The 27560-nt window shown below is 40.0% G+C and overlaps 1 protein-coding gene across 4 annotated transcripts in view; it reads right to left on the bottom strand.

Annotated features, from left to right (window-relative positions):
• The window catches only part of STK38L (serine/threonine kinase 38 like), an 80758-nt gene extending 56810 nt beyond the window's left edge, over positions 1 to 23948 (bottom strand). The window contains exons 1-3 of one of the 4 annotated variants that reach the window (XM_070371238.1): positions 23805 to 23948; positions 18140 to 18215; positions 11486 to 11549 (exon numbers count right to left, since the gene is read on the bottom strand). In XM_070371238.1, the coding sequence (XP_070227339.1) occupies positions 11486 to 11549; positions 18140 to 18196 (121 nt within the window). In that variant the 5' untranslated portion in view covers positions 18197 to 18215; positions 23805 to 23948. Of the gene's footprint in view, positions 1 to 11485; positions 11550 to 15356; positions 15555 to 18139; positions 18216 to 23804 lie in introns of those variants that run through there. The other 3 variants (XM_070371239.1, XM_070371240.1, XM_070371241.1) reach the window with 3 other exon arrangements.
• Positions 23949 to 27560: the final 3612 nt, after the last annotated feature.

Below are 27560 nucleotides of genomic sequence, written 5' to 3'. Positions count from 1 at the left end.
CGTAACTTTGTAAAATGTTAATATCATTTCAGACATTACTGACAATAACAACAATATATAATTAATAGTAACAAACTGAGCATTAATCGTGAGTCAGGTAACAAGCTTAACACTTTATATACAATGTCTCATTTGATTTTGATCCTCACATTAATCCTAAGGAGTAGTACATAAGGTTACTGCCACTTTGCAGTAGGGAAAAATGGGGTTCACAGTCATGTACCTTATCTGATATGATATATCCCAAACGAGCCTGCTAGACTCAGTAGCCCAGAACTCTTCACCACTCTGCAGTACTCTCTCCCAGACCAATTTAAGGATTAAAAAAAAAAAAACCAGAGGCTCAGAAAGTTGACAAGACTTGTTGAAGGGCACATATTTAGAAATGCAGACAGCATTAGGCTCATGGTTCAGAGCCTCTACCACTCTACCTTTAATACTGGATCTGTTCCATGAAACAAATCATAATCACCCCACAGGAATCGGCAAAGTATAAAACCCCCACCCTGTTAAAAAAAAAAAAATCAAACAAAACAGGCTTTGTCAAAATAGCATGAAGGTCATGACGTTATTAAAAAAAAAAAAAGCTAGTAGGGTTTCTTTTTGACACATCAAGGGCATTTTAAACTCAAACCATAAAAGGAGCTAATTTAGAAAATAATGCTTCTCAGATGTCTAATTGTGCCTTTATTTTTGCTTTCCCAATATTTATTTACATGTTTCTTTTACAGTTCATATTTGATTGTCAAAGTTTTCAGTACTTCTCAGGGACTTGGGAAAAGGTTAATGAGCAATTTTCTGTCCCCAACCCACAAAGAAAACAATGTGTACAATTAATCCTCATAGATCCTATTGCCAAGTAGCAAGCAAGTGCAATATCTCTCTGATGTATGGGGTGGGGGCGGGGAGACAGAATGGGTGAAAGAGGGCAGAGAGAAACATTAAAAAAACGCCACACTTCGGGGGCTCATTTCTTCCAAGTGACTTATGTCTTATAGTTGACAAGATGATCCCACCCTTGAATACAAGGAAGTTGCACCCAGTCTCACAAAGCACAGATTCAATCACCCCAAACAGAAGTCTGGACTTCCCTCCAAGACAAATATGGAATTCAATCTGTGTGATGCTTTGAATGCAGCTAATTAACTTGCAATCCTTCGTTATGACCAAACAAGGGAGGGAAAAGAGCTACCTTCCTGGTCCTTCCTTGAGGGGGAAGCAAAAGGAAAAGGCATAATATTTAAATCCCACAGCAAAGTTTGAAAACTTTTCCATTAAGATACACACCCTAGCTGAGTCATCATCAGAACACCCTACGGTGGCTCACCTCGGTCCTAACCACCTTTGCTATGCATGGTCATTCCAACTCTGCTAAGTCACTCAAAATAGAAGGGATAAGAAGCTGTAATTTGTTTCACTCCTTTCACTTATTTAACTCTATAATTTTTAGAGCAAATGCACTGACCTTAATTTATGTAAGTACTTAATCTATAGCTGAATGAATCAAGAAGCCACAGCTGAGTGAAAATTATATCTGAAAATAGCCACTAGCCAAAGCAGTAAGGGACCCTGATGCTGGGAAAGATTGAGGACAGGAGAAGGGGACAACAGGGGACAAGATGGTTGGATGGCATCACTGATTCAATAGACATGAGTTTGAGTAAACTCCAAGAGCTGGTGAAGGACAGGGAAATCTGGCATGCTGCAATCCCTGGGGCTGCAGAGAGTCGGATATGACTGAGGGTCAGAACAACAACAAAGCAGCAATAGCAACAAAGAAGATTACTTCATGAACCAAGGAGAATGTTTCAAACTCAAAATAAAGATTATGAGGGGGGAAATTTTCTTAACCTAAAGTTAATGAGTGGACACTTTTCAAATATGTTTACCTATTTTCCCGAATAGTTGTATAACATTCCCCTATTAAATCTTTTAGGAGGACTCCAGCCAAGCTCTAAATCAGTGAGAGCTCTCTGTGGTATTTCTGAAGCCTTTCCCCCATTTTTCCCTCTCCAAATAGTTGACAATGGCATATGGGGGGTGGGGTGGAGGTTGAATTAAAGGCTATGGAGCTCTTGAAATCTTTCACAGGCCACAGTCCACTCTCAAAGATCCAAAGTGTTTTGATGTGAGCCTGACACACCAGGCAACTCCAGTTCCAAGCTCTCCTCCTATTTTGATTCCATCCACCATGTTGAAAATGTCTTTCCATTCTTTCACCACTACATTAAAAAACAATACAGAGCTTTAGGTAAATTCTTTTTTTTTTTTTTTAATTTTATTTTATTTTTAAATTTTACATAATTGTATTAGTTTTGCCAAATATCAAAATGAATCCGTTAAAACTAAATGAGGTAACACTTTAGATACCAAGTCGATAACTACCTTAGGAATCTACTTCTGAGACTGCAACTAGACTCACTGAGTTTGAATCTGATTCCATTCTTGCTAGCTTTGGATCTTAGAGAAGTTAATTCACCTGAGTCTTTAGTTTCCTCACTGATTAAAGAAATTTTTGTCGGTTACTACATGTGATGCCTTTAGGATAGTACCCGACGCTTGAGTGGTCAATCTGGAGAAACTGTTATTACCATTATTGCTGTCCATCATCACTGTTGTTAACTTGATAATCTGTTAACATACCCCTTTTACCATCCTTCTAGTATGTGGAAGAATCTATCAGGAGATAATCAGATTTCTGAACTACCGTTAAGCTGAAGAAAATAATCCATTAACAGCTTGGTCGGCAAGTTACATATTTCAAAGAACTTAAGTCTGTGATTTAACACCATAAGGACTCAACCAGTCAATTATAATAACAGTTTAGGATTCATTTAAATCTCTTATGGGCAACTGTTACAGATTTCAGGCAGGCCCTAAGTTATGGGTATTTAATTTTGAAATAATGGAGCCAAACATATTTTGTCTTCAAATCATTACAATACGTCTGGAGAGATGGCTGCATCTCTAACTAGGCTACAACATAGAGAATTAAACTACAGTAATTTGAACAGGAAACAAAATAGGTTGATTTTTCCTGGGGTTAGGAAAAAAGAGCAGCAGCAACAAAAATGAGACTGAAGACTGAAAAGTTATAGGTTATGAAATGTAACATTTGCCCCATGAACTTGCCATGGTGATTTTATATAAAACTTAATTTATACATATTAAAATACTAGGTTAAAAAACATATAGCATCACACAATGAAAAATAAGCTACAAACTAGCATAAGACATTTGAAACATAAAAATAAAGAACTAAATACAATGGTAATATAATAGTAAGTTATTCTTATACAGTTCTTACTATGTATCAGGCACTGTTCTAAACTATATACATGTATCTTAAATATACAAAGAATTACTATGAATCAATAAGAAACACACAAACAACAAAATTTTTAAAAGAGCAAAAATCCCAAATAGGAATTTCACAGAAAACAAAAATGGCCCATATACATAATGAAAGATGCTCAACTACAGTTCTAATCAAGGAAATGAAAATTAAAACCCTGATGAGGTATCAGTTCACACACTAGATTCACAAACACTAAAAAGGCTGTCAGCATCTAGTTCTAGCAAAAATGAATAGCCAATGACTAAGCAATCCTACTCCTAGGTATAAATGGAAAAGATACCCCTGCATAAGGGCAATACCTAACAACATTCAGTGGACATTGTTACTACAGATAAAAAAAAGTATGAAACAAATAGAATAGAAGATTCTATTATATGGTCTAATATATTCTATTATATTCTATAGACCATATATTCTATTATACGGTCTAATATAAGACCATCAATAGAACTGGAATAAAAACAAATTCTGGTACATTCATCTACCTGAAAACCACACCACAGTGAAAATGAACAAGGCACCACCACCTGGGTGAATCTCAGAAACGTAAACTGGAAAAAAAGGAAGTGAGTAAGAGAAGATTATGCACTGAATGTTTCCATTTATATAAAGTTCAAAAAAACAAGCAAACCTAAAAAATAATACTGACTCAATGGGATCTACTCCAAGGTGATGAAACTGTAAGTAAAAGCCAGGAAGTGCTAGCTGTTCAGTCGCTAAACCGTGTCTGACTCTTCTGCTTACCATAAAATTAAAGACAGCTTGGAAGAGGAAGGGCATTCTGGAAACTTCTGGGATACTGGTAAAGTTTTAGTTTTTAAACTCCCTGGAAGATACTTTGTGGTCGGTTTCATTATTTTTCCTTATTTTGTACAAACATGTAACACACTTCAAAATCTTAAAAAAACAATTTAACATGTATTCCTTTTAGATGAGTCCTAGGAGAAGGCAACGGCACCCCACTCCAGTACTCTCGCCTGGAAAACCCCATGGATGGTGGAGCCTGGTGGGCTGCAGTCCAAGGGGTCGCTAAGAGTTGGACACAACTGAGCGACTTCACTTTCACTTCTCACTTTCATGCATTGGAGAAGGAAATGGCAACCCACTCCAGTGTTCTTGCTTAGAGAATCCCAGGGTCAGGGGAGCCTGGTGGGCTGCCAACTATGGGGTCAACACAGAGTCGGACACGACTGAAGTGACTTAGCATAGCATAGGCAAGTCTACATAATGAATCCATCATTGAAACAATGTATACATTGCAGACTAGAAAAGTAACAATTTTAAAATAAAGAAAACTTTAAAATCTGCAGCAGAAACAAAAATCCTAAAACTTTAAAATGGAACCAAACTGATTCACAAGCAGAAAAACAACACAGTAATGACTCAAAGCATCAGTTATTCAAGTGTGTTCTATAAAACATTTTTTTCTTAGATGTCTAAGAGAAAATGGGTACCAGGTGTGAAATAAATTTGAGGATTAATGGGTTAAACAGATAAATCTCCTAAGGAAGAAATAGAATTTCCTTAACTTGACTCTAGAATCTTTTAACATGATGAATTACATTGTAATCTTTTAGGATTCATATTTCCTATAACACAAACTGGGAAACATTTTATGACACAGAGGTCATACCAGAGAGAATATCCCCAAGCCAGGTGAGAGCAGATGATATGCTGGTGAAAGGTATTCAGATATCTAAGTCTTCAGTAGCTGATCTGGCCAAGCCAAACCCTGGGCAGTTGGGATCAAAACCCATAACCAAATACAACCCTTTAGTAACTAAGGGAACAGTCATTTCAAGTGTTACATGAACATGGTGACAGCTTTATGTGATTCCCTTGGGGGCAATACATAACATAAGCATAAGGTGCAACAGAAAAGATCTGGATGGAATATAAAAAATAAATCTATTTCTACAGCTTTTAGCAGGTCTTATTTGGTTTAGGTAGAGTTCAATAGAAGCCTCCAGTACAAAAATATGTTTCAAATCATACCTCTTAGTTAAAAGGTTTTTACACTAGGCTTCCCCTAATACAATTAGAAAGTTTCTAGTTTTCTACTAAAGTTTTCCCTAAGTAAAATGAATCTGTGAACTGGGTCAGCCAGTTTTTCAAAATGTGCTTTTATTACCATAGGAAAATAAGGTGATAATGGTCCTCAAAAGAAAACACATCCAGAGCAGGGGGCACAATCTCTGTCGGGGAACTAAGATCCCACATGCTGTATTGTGTACCCCTCAAAAATGGTTAAGAATGACAAATATGACAGTGACAGAGGGAAGAACACCTGTCATGTGGACATACATGGCCAGTCATTTCATTACAACCAGATTCCTACTGACAGCCAAATCACAATAAGATTCCGAAGTACGCATGGAATCAGAATTAAGGAAGTAAGAGGAACTGAGAATTTAATGGTCTTCTTCCATCCTGGCAATAACTGTTTTTTTCTTTAATTAAGCAACTCCTATGTCTAGGCATTCTTCCAAGTCCTACAGATATGGAAGTCTTTGCTTTCAAAGAGCTCATATTTAAGTAACCGCTGAAGAATATATATTTTATCAAAGTTTACTATAGTATTATTAACAGAGTAAAAAAATTTCAAAGCAATCTAAGTGTTCAACAATAAAGCTGTTGATTAAATATAAATCTAAATGATGGGGAAAATATAGTTTTTAAAGAATAGTACTTTTAAGCAGTAATTCAATGTGGAAAAATGATTACGGCGCAACATTAAACAAAAAAGCAAGCTATGAAAGCGTATGTAGTGTATGATCACACGTACATATGTGTATCACATGTATACTTACATATATGTATAAATTTCCTATTCTTCTAGATGCACAAGAAAAAGACCAGAAAGTCACCAATAATTATCTGTTTTTCCTTTGATATTTTTTCAAAGGTAACTGAAAACTTGATACCTTTTCAAACTTTCTAATTTCCTAAAATATCACTACATGTCTTTTATCACCAAGGGCAGGGATCACTTTCAAAGTAATTTCAACCGACATAAACACCAGAATCTCTTCAGATTTATCTTTAAGAAGCCATCCACGAATGCCAGTTCTTGGCTCTGTCTTTGAACTTTCAGAGAGAGAAGTCACCCTTCCCTATGCCTGTAAGGCATACTCCACAAGGATGAGTAACACACCTTCTTATCTCTTCATTCCTACTTCTTGCTTCTTCCTTTCAACTTAAACATCTTACAAAAAACTTACATTTAATTACGTCAGAAAGTAAATGTGTACCTCTTCCCCCACAGCCAGTCTGCTAACAACCCCATTTCTAGCCATGGCACTAACCTTTCTCCCAATCAGAATCTTGGAAAGCAGCCTTCATACACCTCTCCCTTTCCCATTTCGGGTTCATTAATAAAATCTGCTGAAATCTCTCTCCCATCGCATCTTACTCCTCACCCATACTTCTGCCCCTGACTGCACTTTCAGTAACATGATGGTGCCTGCGTGCATGCTGGTCGCTCCGACCCCATAGACCGTAGCCCACCAGGCTCCCTGTCCAAGGGATTCTCCAGGCAAGAATACTAGAGTGGGTTGCCGTGCCCTCCTCCAGGGGATCTTCCCGATCCAGAGATCAAACCTGTGTCTCTTACGTCTCCTGCACTGGCAAAAGGGTCCTTTGCCACTAGCGCCACCTGGGAAGCCCTACGTGACGGTACCAGCGTTCAAGCGGGTCTTCCCGAGGCCATCTCACCCTTCTCTAAATCACGGCTCTGTATACAGAATTTGGATGATGGCGTTTGGAGGCTCAAAAACTTCGAAGCTGTCTCCTTTTTTCCATTCCAATCTTAACTTCTCTGCCTGGCTTTTATTAAACCCCATAATTTGGCTCCACCCTAACTACTTAACTCTATTTTCCATCATTTGCTGGTCTCACCCCTCATCAACCAAGAGACATGCCATAATGAATCTTACCACCAAGCTCTGGAAAATCTAAACATAAAAATGGCCCTTCCCTTCATCTGTACTTTTATTTTGAAAGCCTAATGGATTTCCCCTCTTTTACGAAGCTTTTCTTGATTTCTCCAACCTCATTTATGTTTCACTTTTCTGAACCTGTCTCAAGTGTGTATGTGTGTGTATGTGTGTGTGCATAAGTTCTTCATCTATTCATTCACTGATGGACACTTAGGTCATTTCCATGTCTTGGCTAGTGTAAATAATGCTATGAACATGGAGGTGCAGATATCTTTTCCAGTTAGTGTTTTTGTTTCCTCTGAACATATTCTCAGAAGTTACTATGTAATTTTGACTTACTGATCAAGTGGACTTTAAGCTTAAAGTGGAAAAAGAGATAGAAAAAGTTCAGATATTACTGCAACAATGAAAGCAGCTGGTCAGTCTCTCTTTAAAAAATGACAATAGTGAGAATGGTCCAGCAAGTTATTTATTGCAGAAGAAGAAATGGGAAAGGTGTGAGCAACAATGCAGCCTTAGACACCTGCAAACCCATGTCCAGAATATGGGATTAAATAAAGAAAGAAAATTAGCGTTATAAAAATAAGCTAAAAATAAGTTATAATACCACTAAGCATCACTGCGATTTGAAGGGATGGGACTTAGAAACATAAAGAACTGCCGGTCTGGATTATTTTAGAGGCTGAAGCTGACACAGAAAGAAACCAAGCTGTAATGGGGACTTCAACATTTGGGATATTTGCTAGAGCTCTCCTACAGCTAAAACTCAAGGCACCTGATAATGCCTTGCTTAACCTCCACCTCTCACATAGGGAAAGAAACATTCTGGATAGGAATACAACTACTGGGAAGAAATCAGATGACTGAAGAGCAATGGTTAATTGGAAAACCTGAGAGTAACTCTCAACTCTACAATTGCTGGGGACAGGAATGTGGGACATGCTTAGGGAACAGAAATTACAAAAACTTCAGAGGAAAGAAAAGTAAACCCTGTTGAGACTCTAAAGGGGAAGTTGCATCATATGTTTTAGGAAGTTCTCAAGAACAGAATTCTAGCTAAACTATCCTTGATTAATTAATCCCACAAAAATACTGAGCATCCACTATGGGCCAGATAATGGGACTTCCCCAGTAGCTCAGAGGTAAAGAATCCGCCTGCAATGCAGAAGCTGCAGGAGATGAGAGTTCAATCCCTGGTCAAGAAGATCGCCTGCAGGGGAGCATGGCAACCCACTCCAGTTTTCCTGTCTGGAGAATCCCATGGACAGAGGAGCCTGGTGGGCTACAGTTTATAGAGTCGCAGAGTCAGACACAACCAAGCACGCAGGCAACAAGGAAAATACAAAGGAAGTAGAAAACATGATTACTGCCCTGGAGATAGTACAACATTTCAAACTTGGTTGAAAGAAAATTTGGGCTTCCCTAGTGGCTCAGAGAGTAAAGAATCTGCCTGCAACGCAGGAGACCTGAGTTCAGCATCTGGGTTGGGAAGATCCTTTGGAGGAGGGCATGGCAACCCACTTCAGTATTCTTGCCTGGAGAATTCCTGTGGAGAGAGGAGTGTGGCGCGCTACAGTCCAGGGGGCTGCAAAGAGTCAGACATGATTGAAAGTAAATTATAAACTGAAAATGAATTTAAAAGAATAACTAGGATGATGTTTCATATCCACACAGAACTTGATAAAATAACAGGTTTAAACTTCTGGGTTTTAGAGTAAATAATTCTTAAAGCTATATCACTAGAATAATCTAGGAAAGAAGGCTGAGATAAAGTGAGAGAACTAAAAAAAGAAGATAAGTGAGAAAGACATGTGGAAAGAGATAGAACCAAACAGTATGCCCTGGTTCACTCTAGTTACATAGAAAAAAGTACAACTGAAATGATTTGGTATAAAGAAAAAAAATGGCATTCTGGTTATAATGTGCAACAGAGAAAAGGAGAAGAGTCTGAAAAGACTAGCTGCACACAGAGCTCTCCAACGAACTGAGGTTTTAAAAGACACAGATAAAAGACAACACATAACATGGACACCTGGAAAAGCAGCTCAGGGTGACATCAGGAAGCAAAAAGCCCACAGTGAGCTGAGCTTAAGAAAACCATCAAGGGCTACCAAAGGGGCTTTTGAATTTATGTCCAGGAGAGAAAATTTACAAAAGGCCTGGGTACACTGGTTAAAGTGAACGGTGTAGTTAACACATGACAGGGAAAAAAGAACGACCTCTACTTTTATGTCGATTTTTAAAATGTTTACACTTGAATACCACCTTACAGTTTACATGTTTCTATTTTACAATGTCCTTGAGAGGCAGGTCCAGCCCCTACTTTAAAGAGAACTCTCTGTCCAGTGTGCATCCCCCACTTGAACTCGGCCTCCTTCCTTGGTCTCCTCCTCAGGATGACAGCCGGAAGTGGAGTCCATGGGGTGAGGGAACCAAAGCCCAAGACGGCGGGGGCCACAAAAGAGCTGCCCCCAGTGCCTTGCAGGTCTTCTGACTCAGCCAGCTGACAAGGTCACACACCAGGAATTTGCCTGTGAACTGTGCTGAGGACAAGTACTCTTTGATGGATTATGGAGACCTGAGAGCTCTGCTAAAAGACAGAATACAGGCCTCCCAATCCTCCAAAATGAGGAAGGAGCATGAACATTACAAAATACTAACATGAACATTACAAAAGAGCATGGATATGATGAAACACTAATATCAGTAATAATGTTAGGCTTATCACCCAGCTTGAAGAATATTCGAAAAAAGATCATAAAGCAGATGGCTTCTGAACAAAGATGGGTGGTCACTAGAGATCCACATGGATTCAGGAGGAACAAGTCTTGCCCAGTAACTCTACTTCTTTTCTTGGCAAACCTACGAGGCAAACAATCTATGTGACTCTTTGAAAGGTATTTAACAAGCTTCACTCTCCAAGTTTTTTAAAGGGGTAAGGGAGAAAGATGAGGAAACATGGGCTGAGATGTGTTTATAAAGCAATAAAACTCAGAATGCTCATAGACAAGTTCTATACAAGACTTATGGGGCTTCAGCAGTTATACTAACAATGAACCAGATAAAGCTTTTAATGACACTCTTATCAAAACTGGAGGATGAATAGATCCTGGAGAATAACCAAGAGCAGGACAGCAGAGTCAGAATCCAAACTAATTTTTACAGAAGGTTAACTTTAACAAATGAAATTTAATAGAGAGAAGGTAAAAATTATATTTGGATTCAAAAACAAATGCTAAATATAAATTGTGATAACCTATTATATACATAAGGAACAACTTAAGATTTTGCTGAATAAAGCTTGACACAAATTAAAAGTATGGAAAAGCTGTCCTCAAAATTTACATGATCTCAATCTTAGGCTGAGTTAATAGACATAGATTAGAAACAAGCAAGATGAATGCCATACACTAGGCTGTAGCACTGGGTTCTGACCTGGAGAAGTTTTCAATAGTTGGCAGTGTGCTATAGTAGTACAAAAGGACAAAGTAAAATGTCCTCACAATTTGAAAATTAAGTCACCTTCTGGGAGTAATAACAGCATGAACCAAAATAATTAGAAATGACTATCAACATAAGTAATTCCAAGAAAAGGTATAATTGAAAATATTTAAGAACACTCAAACCCAATCAAAAGTGAGCAGGGTGTACTTTCTGGGAGGCTGGATTATAACAGAATGTGAATTAAGAAAGCTGCTGCTGCTGCTGCTGCTAAGTTGCTACAGTCGTGTCTGACTCTGTGTGACCCCATAGACAGCAGCCCATCAGGCTCCCCTGTCCCTGGGATTCTCCAGGCAAGAACACTGGAGTAGGTTGCCATTTCCTTCTCCAATGCATGAAAGTGAAAAGTGAAAGTGAAGTCGCTCAGTCGTGTCCGACTCTTCGCGACCCCATGGACTGCAGCCTACCAGGCTCCTCCGTCCATGGGATTTTCCAGGCAAGAGTACTGGAGTGGGTTGCCATTGCCTTCTCCTAAGAAAGCTGAAACATTGTCAATTGTGTTTTTGTCTGGCTAAAGGAAAGACTGTATTAACAGAAGGTCCTCAGTCACTCAGTCATGTCCAACTCTTTGTGGCCCCATGGACTGTAGTCCATCAGGCTCCTCTGCCCATGCAATTTTCTAGGCAAGAATTCTGGAGTAGGGAGCAATTTCCTACTTCAGGGGATCTTCCCGACCCGGGGCTCAAACCTGCATGTCTTGTGTCTCCTGTACTGATGGGTGGATTCCTTACCACTAGCACCACCTGGTGAGCCTGTTAAGAGAAGAATATTACATTAATCTGTTGGGGGTGGGGACAGGAGTTTAACAAGCAAGATTTTGCCTGTATTTCCCAACACTGTCTGAGACAGAGATGGCTAACTATGTCCAGAGCACTGCTGGTAGGTGTATCCTTATTAAAAAGAGGCTCCATCAGCTCTCCTGGCTCAGTGACACTCCTCATTAAGATGACCTATTTTGATTAGAATTAACCACTTCCCAAGTAGACTGTCCTACTGGGGTGACAGTGCGCTGACCAAATTATGAAGTTTCCGTTCTACTCACAGTGATATTAATAAATTCATTAGTTGATGTCTTGCTTCTCAGTCTCCTGGTCACTTGCTAAATATAAGTAGATTCCATAATCCCAAATATTTCTGGACACACACATACACACAAATTGACATTTATGGAACTGGAAAAGCAAAGTCTATTCATTAAGTTGTGTCATTATATATCCAGATACCACAAACCTGTGAAGTCCTGTTTCTCTGTATGACAACTGTATTTTATCTAAAAGTGAACCACACATTTTAAGAGAGAAAACTAACAAAATATAACACATGTGGAAGAGAGTAGTCAGGAAAGTAAAAAGTCTGAAATCCCTGATATTTGAACAAATTTGAACATGCTTAGCTTGAGACAGAGAAGATTGAGACCGCTGTCCTCAGTCGTCACTCTTGCTGTTGTTTAGTTGCTCAGTCGTGTCTCACTCTTTGCAATCCCATGGACTATAGCCTGCCAGGCTCCTCTGTCCAAGGGATTTCCCAGGAAAGCATACTGGAGGGGTTGCCATTTCCTTCATCATTCTTTCAGTGATATAAAGTTATCTCTAATTCTGTGATGAGAATCAGTTGAAATCTGTGTAATGAAGAGTTTTTCAATTTATACTGTCCCAGGCCTGGCACAGGCATGGTTCAGTAAGTCTGGACACATGGGAAATGTTCACAGTGTTAGCTATGATTGTGTTGTATTACAAGATGTTGTGGGAATGCAAAGGAGGGGTACCTAACTCTGAACAAGAGGTGCGGGATCAAGGAAGGCAACCTCAAAAGTAGAGATACCTCAGCAGGGTATGAAAGAAAGCACGGGAGTTACCCAGAAGAGTGTGGGAGAAGGAATTCCAGAAAGAAGCATGTAAGATTCAAGGTCAGAGAAAGCTGCAGAGGTGAGTAGAGGGGGTAATGAAAGAGAAGGCTAGAAAAGCAAAAGGGCACCACTTCTTGAAGGGACTCAGGTCACAGGCCATGGTAAGGAATCTGGTGGAGATGATGGAGAATCACTGGAAATTGTAACTGTGGGAGTTACATAATCTGATTTATGTTTGAGGAGAACCCTTTTGGCAACCACACATAAAATGGACTGGAAGAGCACAAGGCTGGTAGCAGAAAAAGACGGTTATTTCAATAATTTGGAGTCCACATGAAGATACTGACACTGTAGAAAGAGCCGAGATGGGGACTTCCCTGGTGGTCTAGGGGCTCAGACTCCATGTTTCCAGTTCCAGGGGCCCAAGTTCGATCCCTGAAAGGGAACTAGATTCCACATGCTGCAACTAAGAGTTTATGTGAGTGATAAACAAGAGGAGAGTCAAGGATGATTTCCAGCTTTATGGCTGGGACAACCAAAGAGAATAATACTGTGCACTGGAGGAGGTAAGAAGCCTGAGACAGATTCCGGGAAAAGAGAAGGTAACACTGAGTCTTCTGGAAAAACACCCAGGTGGTGATGTCTACGAAAGAGATGAGCCACTGGAGTCTCAAGCTCAGAAAAGGGGTCTGGTTTGAAAGTCATCATCACAGAGTAGTCACTGAAGGAAACATCAGAGCCTATGAGATCATCCAGACCCCAGAGTGTGAGAAGTAAGCAGAGGGTTGGGGACAGAAGGCTGGAGAACACCAATCACTCAGGACAATGAAAGTCAGTGATTTCATGATCTGTTAAGTTTCTTTTCTTTGCAAGGAACTGAAATATTTAGGCAAAGACTAAACACCCACTTACCAAGGATTAGGGGGAATTCACAGCACAGAAATGGACTATCTGACCTCAATAGGATCTTTCACCTCTGAAATGAGTCAAAGACTTTAATTCAATCTAGTATTTCTTACAATCTGAGAAAACTTTTTATCACCACTACAGAAAAACTAAAATCATACTTTTTTTTTTCATACTTAATTTAATTCTTTGGCCATGTTTGTTCAAGGATGAAAAAACACTTTGAGGAACTAAAGTTTCTTGTTTGATAATGTCTCCATAAAGGGAAGGAGTCCCTGACTGACCAAGACAGGAGAGCACAGGCTCTCACTTGATTTCTTGTTCTATGTCCCCCTCTATGGGTCCTGTTATACGGTTGGTATCTGGATGTAGTTTTACCCAAACACATGTGCCTACTTATTCTTCCTTTCCCTTTCTGTCACCCTGTGCCTGACTGGGGCTAGACTTAACCTATGGTTTTAAGTCTTGAAGGTTTTCCAAAATGTAGCTATAATTTCCACTAATATTTAAAGTGTATTGGCTTTTGTTTCCCTTTCTGCTCAATTCTAAAAACAGAGACACAGGTATATAAACACATTTTAAAAAATTAAATCCAGAAATGTTTGATTAAAACAAGTTGTCATTTTTGGCACAACAATATACCCAGAGTATTTTTAGAGAGGACTTAAAATTTCACCTTAAAAAATGACACTGGTTCTACCCAGAGACACTTGGAACAGGTGTCAGAGATATTTGACCTCTTTCAACCATAAGCACCTTTCTCCTGCCCCGAGTCAAAACCTGCCCTGCCCCTCTGCACGCCTTCTCTTTCTTCTCCTGCCCTTGTCTTTCACTCTCTTCCTGGCAGTACCCATAAACTTTTACTACCACTAATGGTAGTAAAGCTAACACAGCTGCCACCCCCCCAACCCTTCACCTAGAAATACAATGGGTATAAATCCATCTGGAGTCTACAATGAACTTTTTGGTTGTCCTTAAAAAACAATTTAACTATATTCTGTGTCAGTGGCCCAATCCACAGGACAGAAAAACAAATGGCTGAAGCAAGTAAACTTTTGTGGAAAGAAACCACAAATGCTTTTTAGCTCTAGCAGTCTAATGGGGAGGCTCAGAACCATGACTTGCAGATGCAGGTTTCTAAATGAGCAAAACAGAGAGAAACAGGACAAACTAGAGGTAACGGTTGACACCATTTGAAGTCTAGAGTCCTACTAAGTAATTACAACACAATAAGCATTAGAGAAGATGGTGAAAAAAAAAATCAAGGCTAGATCCAGAATAAAAGGACTTCAGCACTAGATATTACAATTCTGGGAAAGTTTTAGGGGCACCATAAAACTTTATGGGAAAGGTAAATAATTATGTTCCTCTCAAGTCAGGTGCTCTTGAAGCTGTGTTCTGGTGCTGCACTCTCATACAACAAGCTTACTTGCTCCACACATTCATCAAAGGAAAGGGTTTTAGGATTTTTTCCTCTCTGGCTAATGGTATCATTACCTTTTCTGTTTAATTTCACAAAATGGGAGCAAGAGACAATGTATCCCTGGCAGCCGACTTGGGAAACACAGCAGAGGTGCTTCCAGGAGGTTATAAGAGGCAACAGAAACATTTCCTTACAAAAGTTCAGAGTGCTGAAGCTAAATAAACTAAATATGGAAAAACATAGCAAATAAAAAGTTATTTTACCAGGACAAGTTCATTTATCTTACCTAGCCTCTTGTCCCAACACTAAAGTAATCCCCAGTCTCTCACATTCTGTGCTATTATATCTTCCTCCTGCTCGTTGGCCAGAAAAACTCCTACTCACCCTTCAAGTCTAAGCTCCAACACCACCACCGCCCTGGAAACCTTTGATTCTCCCAACAGGTGCTCCTTTTCCTTTCTTCCTGAGTGCTCCTTCATTACAGCAGCTATATGCTATTGCAATTATCTCTAAACTTTGAGGTAGCTCGGCAGTTGCTTGCCTGCTTTGAGGGTACAACTCATCTTTCCATCATTGCATCTCCTGGAACAGGACACAGACCTCACATGTAATCACAGAGGCAAAGAACTCCCTATATCTCAGCATGAAGGGCCAACACTCACCCATCCAAGTCTCCTTTCCAATCCCACCAGGTTTATTTATTTATTTTTTTAATATAAATTTACTTATTCCCACCAGGTTTAGAAAATTTCACTATCAATCCTTTTGGAGAAGGAAACAGCAATTCACTCCAGTATTCTTGCCTGGAAAATGCCACGGACAGAGGAGCCCCATGGGTGGGCTACAATCCGTGGGGTCATGAAAGAGTCAGACACAACTGAGCACGAGTGCAATCTCTTAGATTATTTAAACCAGCCTCTTCCTCGGTCTTTCCATTTCCAGTCCATCTTCCCTTGAATCCGTCCCATATACACTACTGCCTCTGTAATCTTACTAAAGTAGAACTTTAATTAAATGTACCAGGTTGCACAGTTGATGATGCAGAGAATGAAAAGCTGAAAAACACCTGTTCTCTAAGCTGAATGGGCTCAAATCCAAAAGGGCAGAGAAAGAAGTAAATAATTAACACAAAACTCATCAGGTGTTATAGAGATATTTCAAACTCATGCTAATCCCTCCCCTGGCATGTCTTTCACTCATAAATGGACAATTTCTATTTCACTTTATATAGGAAGCCATCCTAATCCCTCCAGCCTGAAGCACTCTTTTCTCCTTCTGTTTCCCAGTACCCTGTTACTTGTTTATCACTTTCTGCTTGATTTACACTTACTTGTACTCATACATTATGTCTCTTACTGGATTGAACCTTCCTAAATAGAAGGGCAATCCCTTTCACTTGTCTCTATTTTGCCACGGTACCTAATAAAGTGTCCAGAATATAGCTGATAAATGTTGAACTGTGATGATTAAGCTCATGAAAATATTATGAGTCTGTGATTCCTCGAGGATTTGCCAGTATTAAGAATATCAGTGGGTCAAATAATACACACAATTCAAGGCTGAAATTTTTCCACTCTCACCACCAAAATACAAAGTCTACTCTGTTTGGCAAAGTAATAGTGGACATAAGGAGAACATCCTCAACCAGATTTGAAAGATGTGTCCCAATGCAATGGGTCACTACTGTAAAAACACAACAAAAGGCAACTCCCCAGTCTCTAAAGTCAGCCCCTGCTTACACATACAGAATCATTATGAAGGGCAAACATGTTATGGCGTTTCCGTAATGGGGGCAAGTCAATGGACAAGTGCTCAGCTAAGTATAAATGTCCACAACGGGGCAAACACTAAATTTAATAAAGCAAGATACAGGTACAAGATAGTATTTCAAAAATGGATCATTCAATAAACTCTCTGATCACTCAAATTCCATAGGTGAATACTTGAAGCTTGTCCATCCTTTAAGCTTATAATTGGTTTCCTAAAACAAAGCTACTGGAAGACTCCTCACCAAGCCCTCTTTCTTTAATTTCACTTTTGAAACAATATCTATCCTCCCTCCAGCCATTCCTTCATCATAATTAATCTAGTTAAATCCAACAGCTATGTGCAGGATGAGGCAGACAGAAACTTAACTATCACTCACCTGAACTGTAAGAATTGAGGATTTAAAACAGTTCATGATTCAAAATGCAGAACTAAAATTCCAATTTCTCAATTTTGACCAAAAAAGCTCAAAACTGTAAGACCCTTTAGGAAAATGCTGTGCTACAATGATATACATCTGCTCCCAACTGGTGTGAAATCAGAACATTTAATCACATCATTTATTTCAGCATTAAAATTGCTGAGGCCCAAAACCATCTCATCAACTAACTTTGCAGAAGCCTTAGCAAACTACCTTTGGCAGCTTTTAATCTAAAGACACAAATTTAAGTTTGCTTTGAGGATTAACCAAGAAAATGTCTAAAAATGCTTTATAAGACTCTAAAGCACAATACAAACATAAGGTGTTACTAGTATTCTTATAGTTCGCTCTCGCCAAGAGTAGGTCCCCCCTTATAGGAAATCTGAGCAGAGCTGAAGTTATTTCTGTATACTTTTCCCAAAGGAATTTATGTTCTATATCAAAAATGTAAATAACTCCTAAAAAAAGGAGAGAGGAGAGGAAAGAAACAAAATTCAGCTGAGACTAGAAGGAGGAGGTAAATTAAATAGCACAGGAGAAGTTTTTTGTAATAAAATAAAGCAACATAAGAGAAAGCAACCCTGGATCTCAGAGATCAGTTTCTAACCCTGCCACTTAACTATCTACTCCTGTGGCCCTGGTCCCTTCACCCCTCTAGGCTCCAGTTTCCTTGTTTATAACTAGAGATAACAGCTCAGACAGTTGCTGTGGGATTAAATGAGATAATATTTATATAAAGCACTCAGTACTATATCTGGTACATAGTAAGTATTAAGCTAATGATTACTGTTGTTGGTAAAATTATTACTTGACCTGTACCCTGATTGGTGACATTCAGGAAGAAAAAGAAGCCAAGAACATGTGAGCGGGGAAGATGAAATACAGAGGACTAAGTCTATATTCCACTGCTGGGCGACAACATTTGGGAAATATGGATTACCACAAAGCATTTTTCGTGTTAAATACACAAATTACTTACTGTGCTTCCAGGACTGCTGAAGAATCTAGAGAAGCGTAGCCAAAATCTCCAAGTCATAAAAGCTGAAGAGCAATGACTGTATAGAAGGAGAACAGGACAAAAAAAAGTGCTTAGTGATGTGTAACTTTCAATTTTCCAAATATTCACAGAAAGAATGAAAGTGAGGCTCCATAGCAAAGCTACCACAACTCTGCTGACCCAAAATAGATGGTTTCAGCATCATGTAGAATCACTTCAGTTTCTACCATCTTGTTTTTTATTCTGGGGAAGTGGCTGTATCTGTGATTGATTTTGAGATGTGTGTGTGTGTGTGTGTGTGTGTGCACGCGCATGCATATGCTCAGCAGCTCAGTCATGTCCAACTCTATGCAACCCCCTGGACTGTAGCCCATCAGCCTTCTGCATCTATAGGATTTTTCCAGGGAGGAATACTGAAGTGGGTTGCCATTTCCTCCTCCAGGGAATCTTCCTGACCCAGGGGTCGAACTTGCATCTCTTGCATCTCCTGCATTGGCAAGTAGACTCTTTACCAGTAGGGTCAACTGGGAAATCATTATTAACGCCATCATATTTGATAACTGCAAAAACAGTAAAAGCGTCCTAAAATTAGGAAGAAGAGAAATTGAATCCCCTCCTGAAGCAGATGAAGAGATAGCAAATAATTGTAAAAGGTTAAAAACAATGGACACTGCCTTTGCATATGAGCTCAGCGTCTTAAACACTCTAACATGTGAAAAGTCTGCATCCATGGATATTAAGACCCATGTCACCAACCAGAGATCTGATGTGAAAGTAAGTGAAAGTGTTAGCCATTCAGCTGTATCTGTTTGCGACTCCATGGACTGTAGCCCACCAGACTCCTCTTCTGTCCATGGAATTCTCCAGGCAAGAATACTGGAATAGGTACCGATTCCCTTCTCCAGGGGATCTTCCCAACTCAAGAATCAAACCCAGGTCTCCTGCATTGCAGGCAGATTCTTTACCACTGAGCAATATGGGAAGCCCTATGGAACCAATAAGAATCAGCAAAAGACCAGGAAAACAGGAAACATTCCATATGGGTGGCCAGAGAATCAACACCCACTTGGGTTGTCAACCTGTCTAGGGTTAATTCAGGGGAAGGCAAAGAGCTTAAGAATTTAAAAGCTGAACACAGTACAAGTACTACTGTCATAAGCCACAGACAAATTGCCAAAGTTCGAGGCCTTTCTGAATTTACACAACATCAACATGAACGGTCAACTCACTATCTGACCTGTAACTGCTAAGGTCTGAGGGAGGTTACAGCTCTCAGTGGACTTTCATTGGAGACAAAACTAGCCTATGATGGGAAAAGATGCCTCCAAAATTACTATCAGCAAGGAGGTGAGGGTATGTCTGGTTTCCCTTTGAGTTTGCCCAACTCATACTCCTCCTTACTGAGAATAACCTTTCAAAATAAAACCTGTACTTAAAGGAATGTGTAATTTTTCTTTTTTAATAACAAAGCAGAGTAGACTTAAAAGCATCTCCCTGAAATTATGGGCTGAAGATCCCCAAAATTTTGTCAATCAGGCGGTGATAAATGGAAATAATATGCCATCACTACTAATTCAGGCTGTGTGGAAAAACATTTTTTTAATGTGTTTTGCAATCTGTGTCTTACTATAATAATATACATACACTGGGCTCTAAATCCTGGATTTTGTTCTGCCACTTTTTCCCATTAGGTTTTAAGCTTGTCAAGGTTTCCTACAATCTACCACACTCACACAAGGAGAGGATACTTATATTCATTCATAAAAACTGTGCCCCTAGAGCTCTACTTAATATTATGAGTACAGCTGATAAGGGCTCTGACAAAGGTCTGCATCTTGCTGGGAGGAAAGGACAGCTAAGTATCCATATGGTTAGTATGGTCTAATGATAATTTTTTTCCCCTTATCTTTAAATTCAATTTAAAGTGACTTCAATACCTAACCAACAAGTGCAAACCACTCCTGAAACTGCATAAATAAAATCAGTTAGACCATTCATTCAACAAAGAAGCATTTACCAAGTAGCCTAGTACTGGGCCCACTGCAATTCTAGAGTACCTTTTATTTCACAACCCCAAAGAGCTTTCAAAGTTGCCCTAACATAACAGTATCAGTGACTGAACTTCTCTTATTTTATACAAGTACAACACTATTCAAAACACTGATTCAAGTGTTCAACACTATTCAAATTCACTGATTATAAATTTAGCTGTTGTGAAAATAAAAAATAAAAAGGGCTGCTGAGACTGACGTTCAATAATTAAATTCCAACTTCCCAATTCAATCCAAAAAATACCCAGTGCCAAGTGGTTTTAAAAAATTACAAGCCAAAATATACAATGATTCAAACATTCCACTAGGCAAAGGAATTAACATAGTTACAACTTCTCTCTTGTAAACCCTTGCTGGTACTGCTACTAGGTAATGAATCAAATTTATCAAAACCCCACTCAAGGATTATACCGTAATGTGCACCAAGAGCAATTTCTAAAAACGGAGTCAGTATCTAACATGCCAAAAATAACGTTATTTACCTGGGTTTTCACCACTTTGGAGCTCTTTCTAGAAAACAGGTCCCTAAATTTAGGTGTCAGATGAATGAATGCATTTTCCCAAACCAACATCATCAAAAGTGGAAGAAAAATCAAGGAGACTGGTTAAGTACAAGGACACAAGTCAGAATTCCTGGGTGGGAACCCCTGCTTTACCATTTTCTAGATACCTCAATTACTCTGTCTGCAAAATGGGAATAAAAACATCCACTCCACACAGTTGCTCTAAGGATTAAACCAAGGTAGATTAGCACGGTAACAGCTTAGGAGCAAGCAGCATTATATACAGTGTTTGTTTATGATGATTATCATATGACTAGATCATCTCAATCATCTATACAAATGTCTTTCCCTGATGAAAGCCTTCTTTAATTGGCCTAGTAGAATTTAACCCCTTCCTCCTCGGCTTCCCCACAAAATGGATTGTGTATTATATTTATTTAGGAATATCTTCTTCCCATCAGGTTAAAGACAAAAGACCACAGTTCATCTGAGTGCACAGGGCAGCAAATACTACTCACTGTTGCCCTTCAGTTCCTTCTCTCTAAAGGTTCTGAACAATAATACTGTGTCAATCAATTAGAAAACATTTACCTGGAGAAAGGAGCTTTATGTAATCAGCACACATCAGTACCGGACATACCTAGGTAAACACTCTCTTAAGACTTAAACAAAAATTTGGGAGGTGGAGAAGAAGGATTCACTTAATATCTTTTAACTACTGACCAAGGTTATCTTTTTAAATTAATTTTTTAAATTTCTTATGCTTTAAAAGCTCTCTCATTATTTCATTCAAAAAGTCTATGGTGTTTTTAATATAGAAATACAGTAGCATAATTTCCACATATGTCAAGTCAACCTAATCATAACTTACCCATCTGCTAATTTTAACATAATCTTGGGGTTGCTAGAAGACAATATGCTTGCCTGATTCACCCTCCATTGTTTATGTAAAATAAAATCATTTTCACATTACACTGAGATGCAAAACTTTATGGCTTTGATTTGTGCCCTTTTCTGTCTCTCAAAAAAGTGCCACACACATGCAAAAGAGCCTCCAACTTATCCCAGATCACTGGGAAAACACTATCTAAAGGGTTATCCAACTTTGCTAACATGATGCTGCAGCCCTAACTTTGAGAGGACAGAACTTTTCTGAGAACAAATGGCTGAACTGAGGCTGCTGCTTTATTATCCCTTTCTACAAACTGTGATTCTTCCTTTGTTTTTATAGTGTGTTACCTTTAGAAATTAATTTTTTCAGCATAAAAACTGCTGAGGACACCTTATTTGCACAAATATTTCTGGTCTCCACTCTATGATTTATTTAAAAAGAAACTCAAACACAAAAGGCTAAAGAAGAATTGCACTCATTTAATGTGGTTTTCCTAAGTCTAATTTTTTTTTCATTCCCCAGTGGCAGGGGCTTCCAAAGGATTACAAAGACAACAACACCCAATTTGTTTCTCATTCTAAACATACCCCAAGTAAACGGGGAATGTTATTAGCCATCTTAACAAGGAGAACACCACAAATGCTAAGCCAGATTAAAAAAAAAAAAAATTTTTTTTTTTTTTTTTATCCATTGTACTTCCTCTGAGATCAGAATCTTTTACAGAAATGTACTTTGACGAGTCTATGCAATGAACAAATGTCATCATAATTTAAACATCCTATTTTGGACGAATTTCTCTCCCCTCATATACTCACAAGAATGGTCAATTCACATACAATACCTCTCAGCTCCTGGTAGACAGTACAATAAACTTAATTGTTTTATATATCCTGAGGCATACAAAGAAAAACCAAACACAAAGAGGCTTCCAGTATCTTATATACATTTATGACCGAGACAAAGAACTTTCAAAAACCTGCCCTCAGTAAGCAAAACTGGGCTTCAACAACAATAAACCCTGCCTTAAAGTAAGGAGACCTGACAAGTAGAAGGCCTAACCCCGTCCCCCACTCACAGCCCCCTAGAAACCAAGTCTCACTCCCAGCTTACAGCTAGGAGGCATAACTGAAACACTTAGAGCTGTTTCCTCAGATTTGAGTAGTATTAAAGCTAATACTCAGGCCACCTTTTCCAAGCAATTGGCTTCTATCAAAACTTATCCCAAGTTGCGTGAAATAGACAGGAGCGTTGGCTCTGCATTTTATCAAGTGAGGAACACTAGCATCATACTTTCTGGACAAGCCACTACTCCCTGCACCACCAGCTCTCCCCGCCCCCCTCCCCATTTCTTTTTATGTCTTTCCTCCAAATGCACAATACGAAAAGCGGTCCCATAAAACAAAAGTAGTATCAGTAAACGGGAGGCCACCGATTTTGAAAATAAAGTTAGTTCTTTTGCTCTCTACCTGGCAACTTTTAAGGGTGAAATGTTTCCTTCCTCCATCGGACACAACCTTCCCTATTTTAACCCATACCAAACAACCACTCGTTCGTCCCCTCGTAGTAAAGGTGAAAAAAAGGGAGTGGGAGAAAATGATGGTGCAAAGAAGGGTCTAGGATTCCAGCGGTAGGGTCCGATTTTGAGAGACCGGCTTTAAACACTCCTTGACTTCTGGGAGCTGGACGGCTTTTACTGTATCTATTTGAGAAATGTTTAGCAATCTGACGCATCAGTTTTTAGGAATGGTACACAAACAGCCCCCACAATCTAAGAGCCATGCCCAGAAGCCTTCCCCTCGCTGGCATCGGCTGGAGGGCACCGGACGGGAGAGCAGGGGATACAGGGAAGGTCCACGACATTTGTTATTGTTTATGAAGCCCAGGCAGGGACAGAGAGCCCGGGGCTCGGGGACCGTGGAGGCGAGAGGCCAAAGGAGTCAGGAAGGACAAAGATTCCTCCCCGGGCCCCAGGCCACCTCTCCGGACACCGGGGGCCAGTATCACCCCAAGGAACAAGAGGGCCAAGGCCGTCACCGGAGCTTCACCGGAGATATTTCCAGCCTCGAAATCAGCCCGGCTTTCCCTGGACACCCTAAGACACATAAGATCTTCTCCTGATCCGGCTCTCAGAGTTGAGGCCGGAGCGGTAAGCCGTACCCCCTAGCCTCCTCCGCGAAGGAGCGCCGCAACAGCGCACTCACCTGCCTCCGGTCGCGCCCGCGGCCGGCTCAGCCTCCGCACGGACCGCAGCCGGCCCGGCGACCGTCTGCTCCCTCTGCCCGCTCCGCCCTCGCCCCGCCCCCGGGAGGTGGGACCCGCCGCCGCGGAGCCGGAATCTCGGGGCGGCCTCCCAGAATTCTCGCGAGCCCTTCCTCCTCCGTTTCTAGGAGGCTCGGCCTGTCCCTGACGTCATACGCAGCACAGCCGGAAGTAGCCTTCTGTCGTCAACGCAGGCAACCCCCCCTCCGCCCCGCCACACACACTCCCCGCCCATCTGCGCCAGGTGAATTCCTGAGTAGCCCTGAAAGAGTTGTTCGAAGAATGACCGCCTCCCTTCCTCATCAGCCTCACCTCACCTCCCTCTTCTCTGCTGAAAGCTAGAGAGTTAAGGCCACTCTTGAGTGACCCAGGGTGTTGCCACATTGGTCACATGTCCTACCTGTAGCCAGAGTTTTTCTTGATGCTTCACAATGCAAAGTGAGTATTAAAGATAAAAGGGAGCTTAGACATCATTTCTATTAATCTTTTGGAACCTTTTGCAGAGTAGGAAAATGTGGTCAACAAAAATGGATTGGCTGATCGTGTTGCCTAACTAGTAAGTCAGTGTTCCTTGACCCTTTTTCTTTTCCATCATGACTCGATTGTAGAGACTTGAGAGGGATTCACATTTGGAAAAGCTACAAAAACAACAACAACAACAACAACCCCCCAAACTGCAGCATTCATGAAAAATTTTCTTGTGTCATCTTGGAAAATCTAAAATAACCGACAGTACTGGGCTGCTGCTTGTTTAGGATCAGAGAACTATGAGGAAAATCACCTGTACTATGACTCAGAAAGGATGGCTTTGGGAAGGTGATGCATTTGAGTTTTTATTGAGCAAATCAAATAAGAGAATTGTCCCCAGTTATCGTTAACAAATTATCTTCTATCTAAATATGGGAGATTTTATAAAATAGAATTTACTTTAGACTGTTATGACAATATACAAAGCTAGTGCTGTGCTTGCAGAAAATGTAATTCAGAGATGACAACCATTATCTTTAGTTTTGCCCAGAGCAGGTGACACATAGGAAAGACTTAGGAAAGAATCTTAACATCACTTCTCTCTTTTTTTTTTACACTATCTCCCACTCCAGTATTCTTGCCTGGAGAATCCCATGGATGGAGGAGCCTGGGGGCCTACAGTCCACGGGGTCGCAAAGAGTCGGACACGACTGAGCGACTTCACTCACTCACTCACTCTCTCTCATACATAGCTTGATTGTTGGAAAAAGCACTATGTGATCTGGTAATTAGTGTGTTCTTGGAGAAATCAGTTCCTTCTATATCATATGGCGATTTTGAGGTTCAAATGACAGTTGCCATATGCAAGCATTAGAAGTTTAATTGTGATCAACCATGCTTGACAGAGGGCTGTACACCTCTCTCCCTCCACCACACACATATTAATTCAGGTGAGTAGGACTGAGAACAATTTATGGAGTATTCTCTAGCAAACTTATGTTTTCAAATGTGCCATGCTATTTTCATGGCACTGAGAGTTATAAACTAGTCTAGGGTATCAGACTAAGATAACATGAGGCAGGCTAGTTTCTAAATTGAAGGCATTCCTAACAAATTCCCCTAGGTGTTGAAGGTACCTGACCTGAATCAAATTAGAGCCAAGTGCCCTTTTGGAAGTTTGGTGAAATCTATGGACTCTTTTTCAGAATAGTGTTTTTAAATGCATAAAATAAGCTACCTAGAATATAAAGGAAATTGATTACATTAATGTAAAGTTATTAAAATACTAAAACTGAGTTTTTTATATAGTTCTGATATAAGCAGCTTCTGACTCTTAATAATCCTCACCTTCTGGTATTCCTATCTTGCACAACCCCCTTCTCTTAAGTGTGGACTGGACCTAGTGACTTAGTTTTGCAAAGGAGAATACAGCAAAAATGATGAGATGTCACCTCCACTACTGGGTTACAAAGAACTCTGGCTTCCATCTTGTTCGTCCTCTCTTGCTCCATTTCTTACTCACTCTGATGAAAGCAGCTGTCATGCTCTATCCTGTCTTGTGGAGAGGGCCACACAGTAAACACAGAGCAAAGTCTCCAGTCAACAGACACTTAGGAATTGGGGCACCCAGTCCAACAACCTGTGAGGAACTGAATCCTGCCCACAACCACATAGAAGCACACTCTATCCCAGTGGAACTTCAAGATGACTGTAGCCTGGTAAAGGACTCTTAGCCAACATACGCAGCGAAGTCTTGCAAGATTCCTACCCCACAGACACTGTGAAATAATATGTATTCATTTTTTAAGCCATTAATTTGGGCCGGGGGTAATTTATTACACAGCCATAGATAATAATAGTTATATATTTGCTTCTTTATTAATGCATCAAAAAAGCAAAATGGCTGTCTGGGGAGGCCTTACAAATAGCTGTGAAAAGAAGAGAAGCAAAAAGAAAAGAAGAAATGGAAAGATATAAACATCTGAATGCAGAGTTCCAAAGAATAGCAAGAAGAGATAAGAAAGCCTTCTTCAGCGATCAATGCAAAGAAATACAGGAAAACAACAGAATGGGAAAGACTAGAGATCTCTTCAAGAAAATCAGAGATACCAAAGGAACATTTCATGCAAAGATGGGCTCAATAAAGAACAGAAATGGTATGGACCTAACAGAAGCAGAAGATATTAAGAAGAGGTGGCAAGAATACACAGAAGAACTGTACAAAAAAGATCTTCACGACCCAGATAATCATGATGGTGTGATCACTCACCTAGAGCCAGACATCCTGGAATGTGAAGTCAAGTGGGCGCCTTAGAAAGCATCACTACGAACAAAGCTAGTGGAGGTGATGGAATTCCAGTTGAGCCATTCCAAATCCTGAAAGATGATGCTGTGAAACTGCTGCACTCAATATGCCAGCAAATTTGGAAAACTCATCAGTGGCCACAGGACTGGAAAAGGTCCATTTTCATTCCAATCCCAAAGAAAGGCAATGCCAAAGAATGCTCAAACTACTGCACAATTGCACTCATCTCACACGCTAGTAAAGTCATGCTCAAAATTCTCCAAGCCAGGCTTCAGCAATATGTGCACCGTGAACTTCCTGATGTTCAAGCTGGTTTTAGAAAAGGCAGAGGAACCAGAGATCAAATTGCCAACATCCGCTGGATCATAGAAAAAGCAAGAGAGTTCCAGAAAAACATCTATTTCTGCTTTATTGACTATACCAAAGCCTTTGACTGTGTGGATCACAATAAATTGTGGAAAATTCTTCAAGAGATGGGAATACCAGACCACCTGATCTGCCTCTTGAGAAATTTGTATGCAGGTCAGGAAGCAACAGTTAGAACTGGACATGGAACAACAGACTGGTTCCAAATAGGAAAAGGAGTATGTCAAGGCTGTATATTGTCACCCTGCTTATTTAACTTATATGCAGAGTACATCATGAGAAACGCTGGACTGGAAGAAACACAAGCTGGAATCAAGATTGCCAGGAGAAATATCAATAACCTCAGATAGGCAGATGACACCTCCCTTATGGCAGAAAGTGAAGAGGAACTCAAAAGCCTCTTGATGAAAGTGAAAGAGGAGAGTGAAAAGTTGGCTTAAAGCTCAACATTCAGAAAACGAAGATCATGGCATCCAGTCCCACCACTTCATGGGAAATAGATGGGGAAACAGTGGAAACAGTGTCAGACTTTATTTTTCTGGGCTCCAAAATCACTACA

This window comes from Bos mutus, chromosome 5 (assembly GCF_027580195.1).
Source record: "Bos mutus isolate GX-2022 chromosome 5, NWIPB_WYAK_1.1, whole genome shotgun sequence".
In the NCBI taxonomy this organism is placed as follows: domain Eukaryota; kingdom Metazoa; phylum Chordata; class Mammalia; order Artiodactyla; family Bovidae; genus Bos; species Bos mutus.
This window is presented reverse-complemented; position numbering and strand designations above follow the sequence as displayed.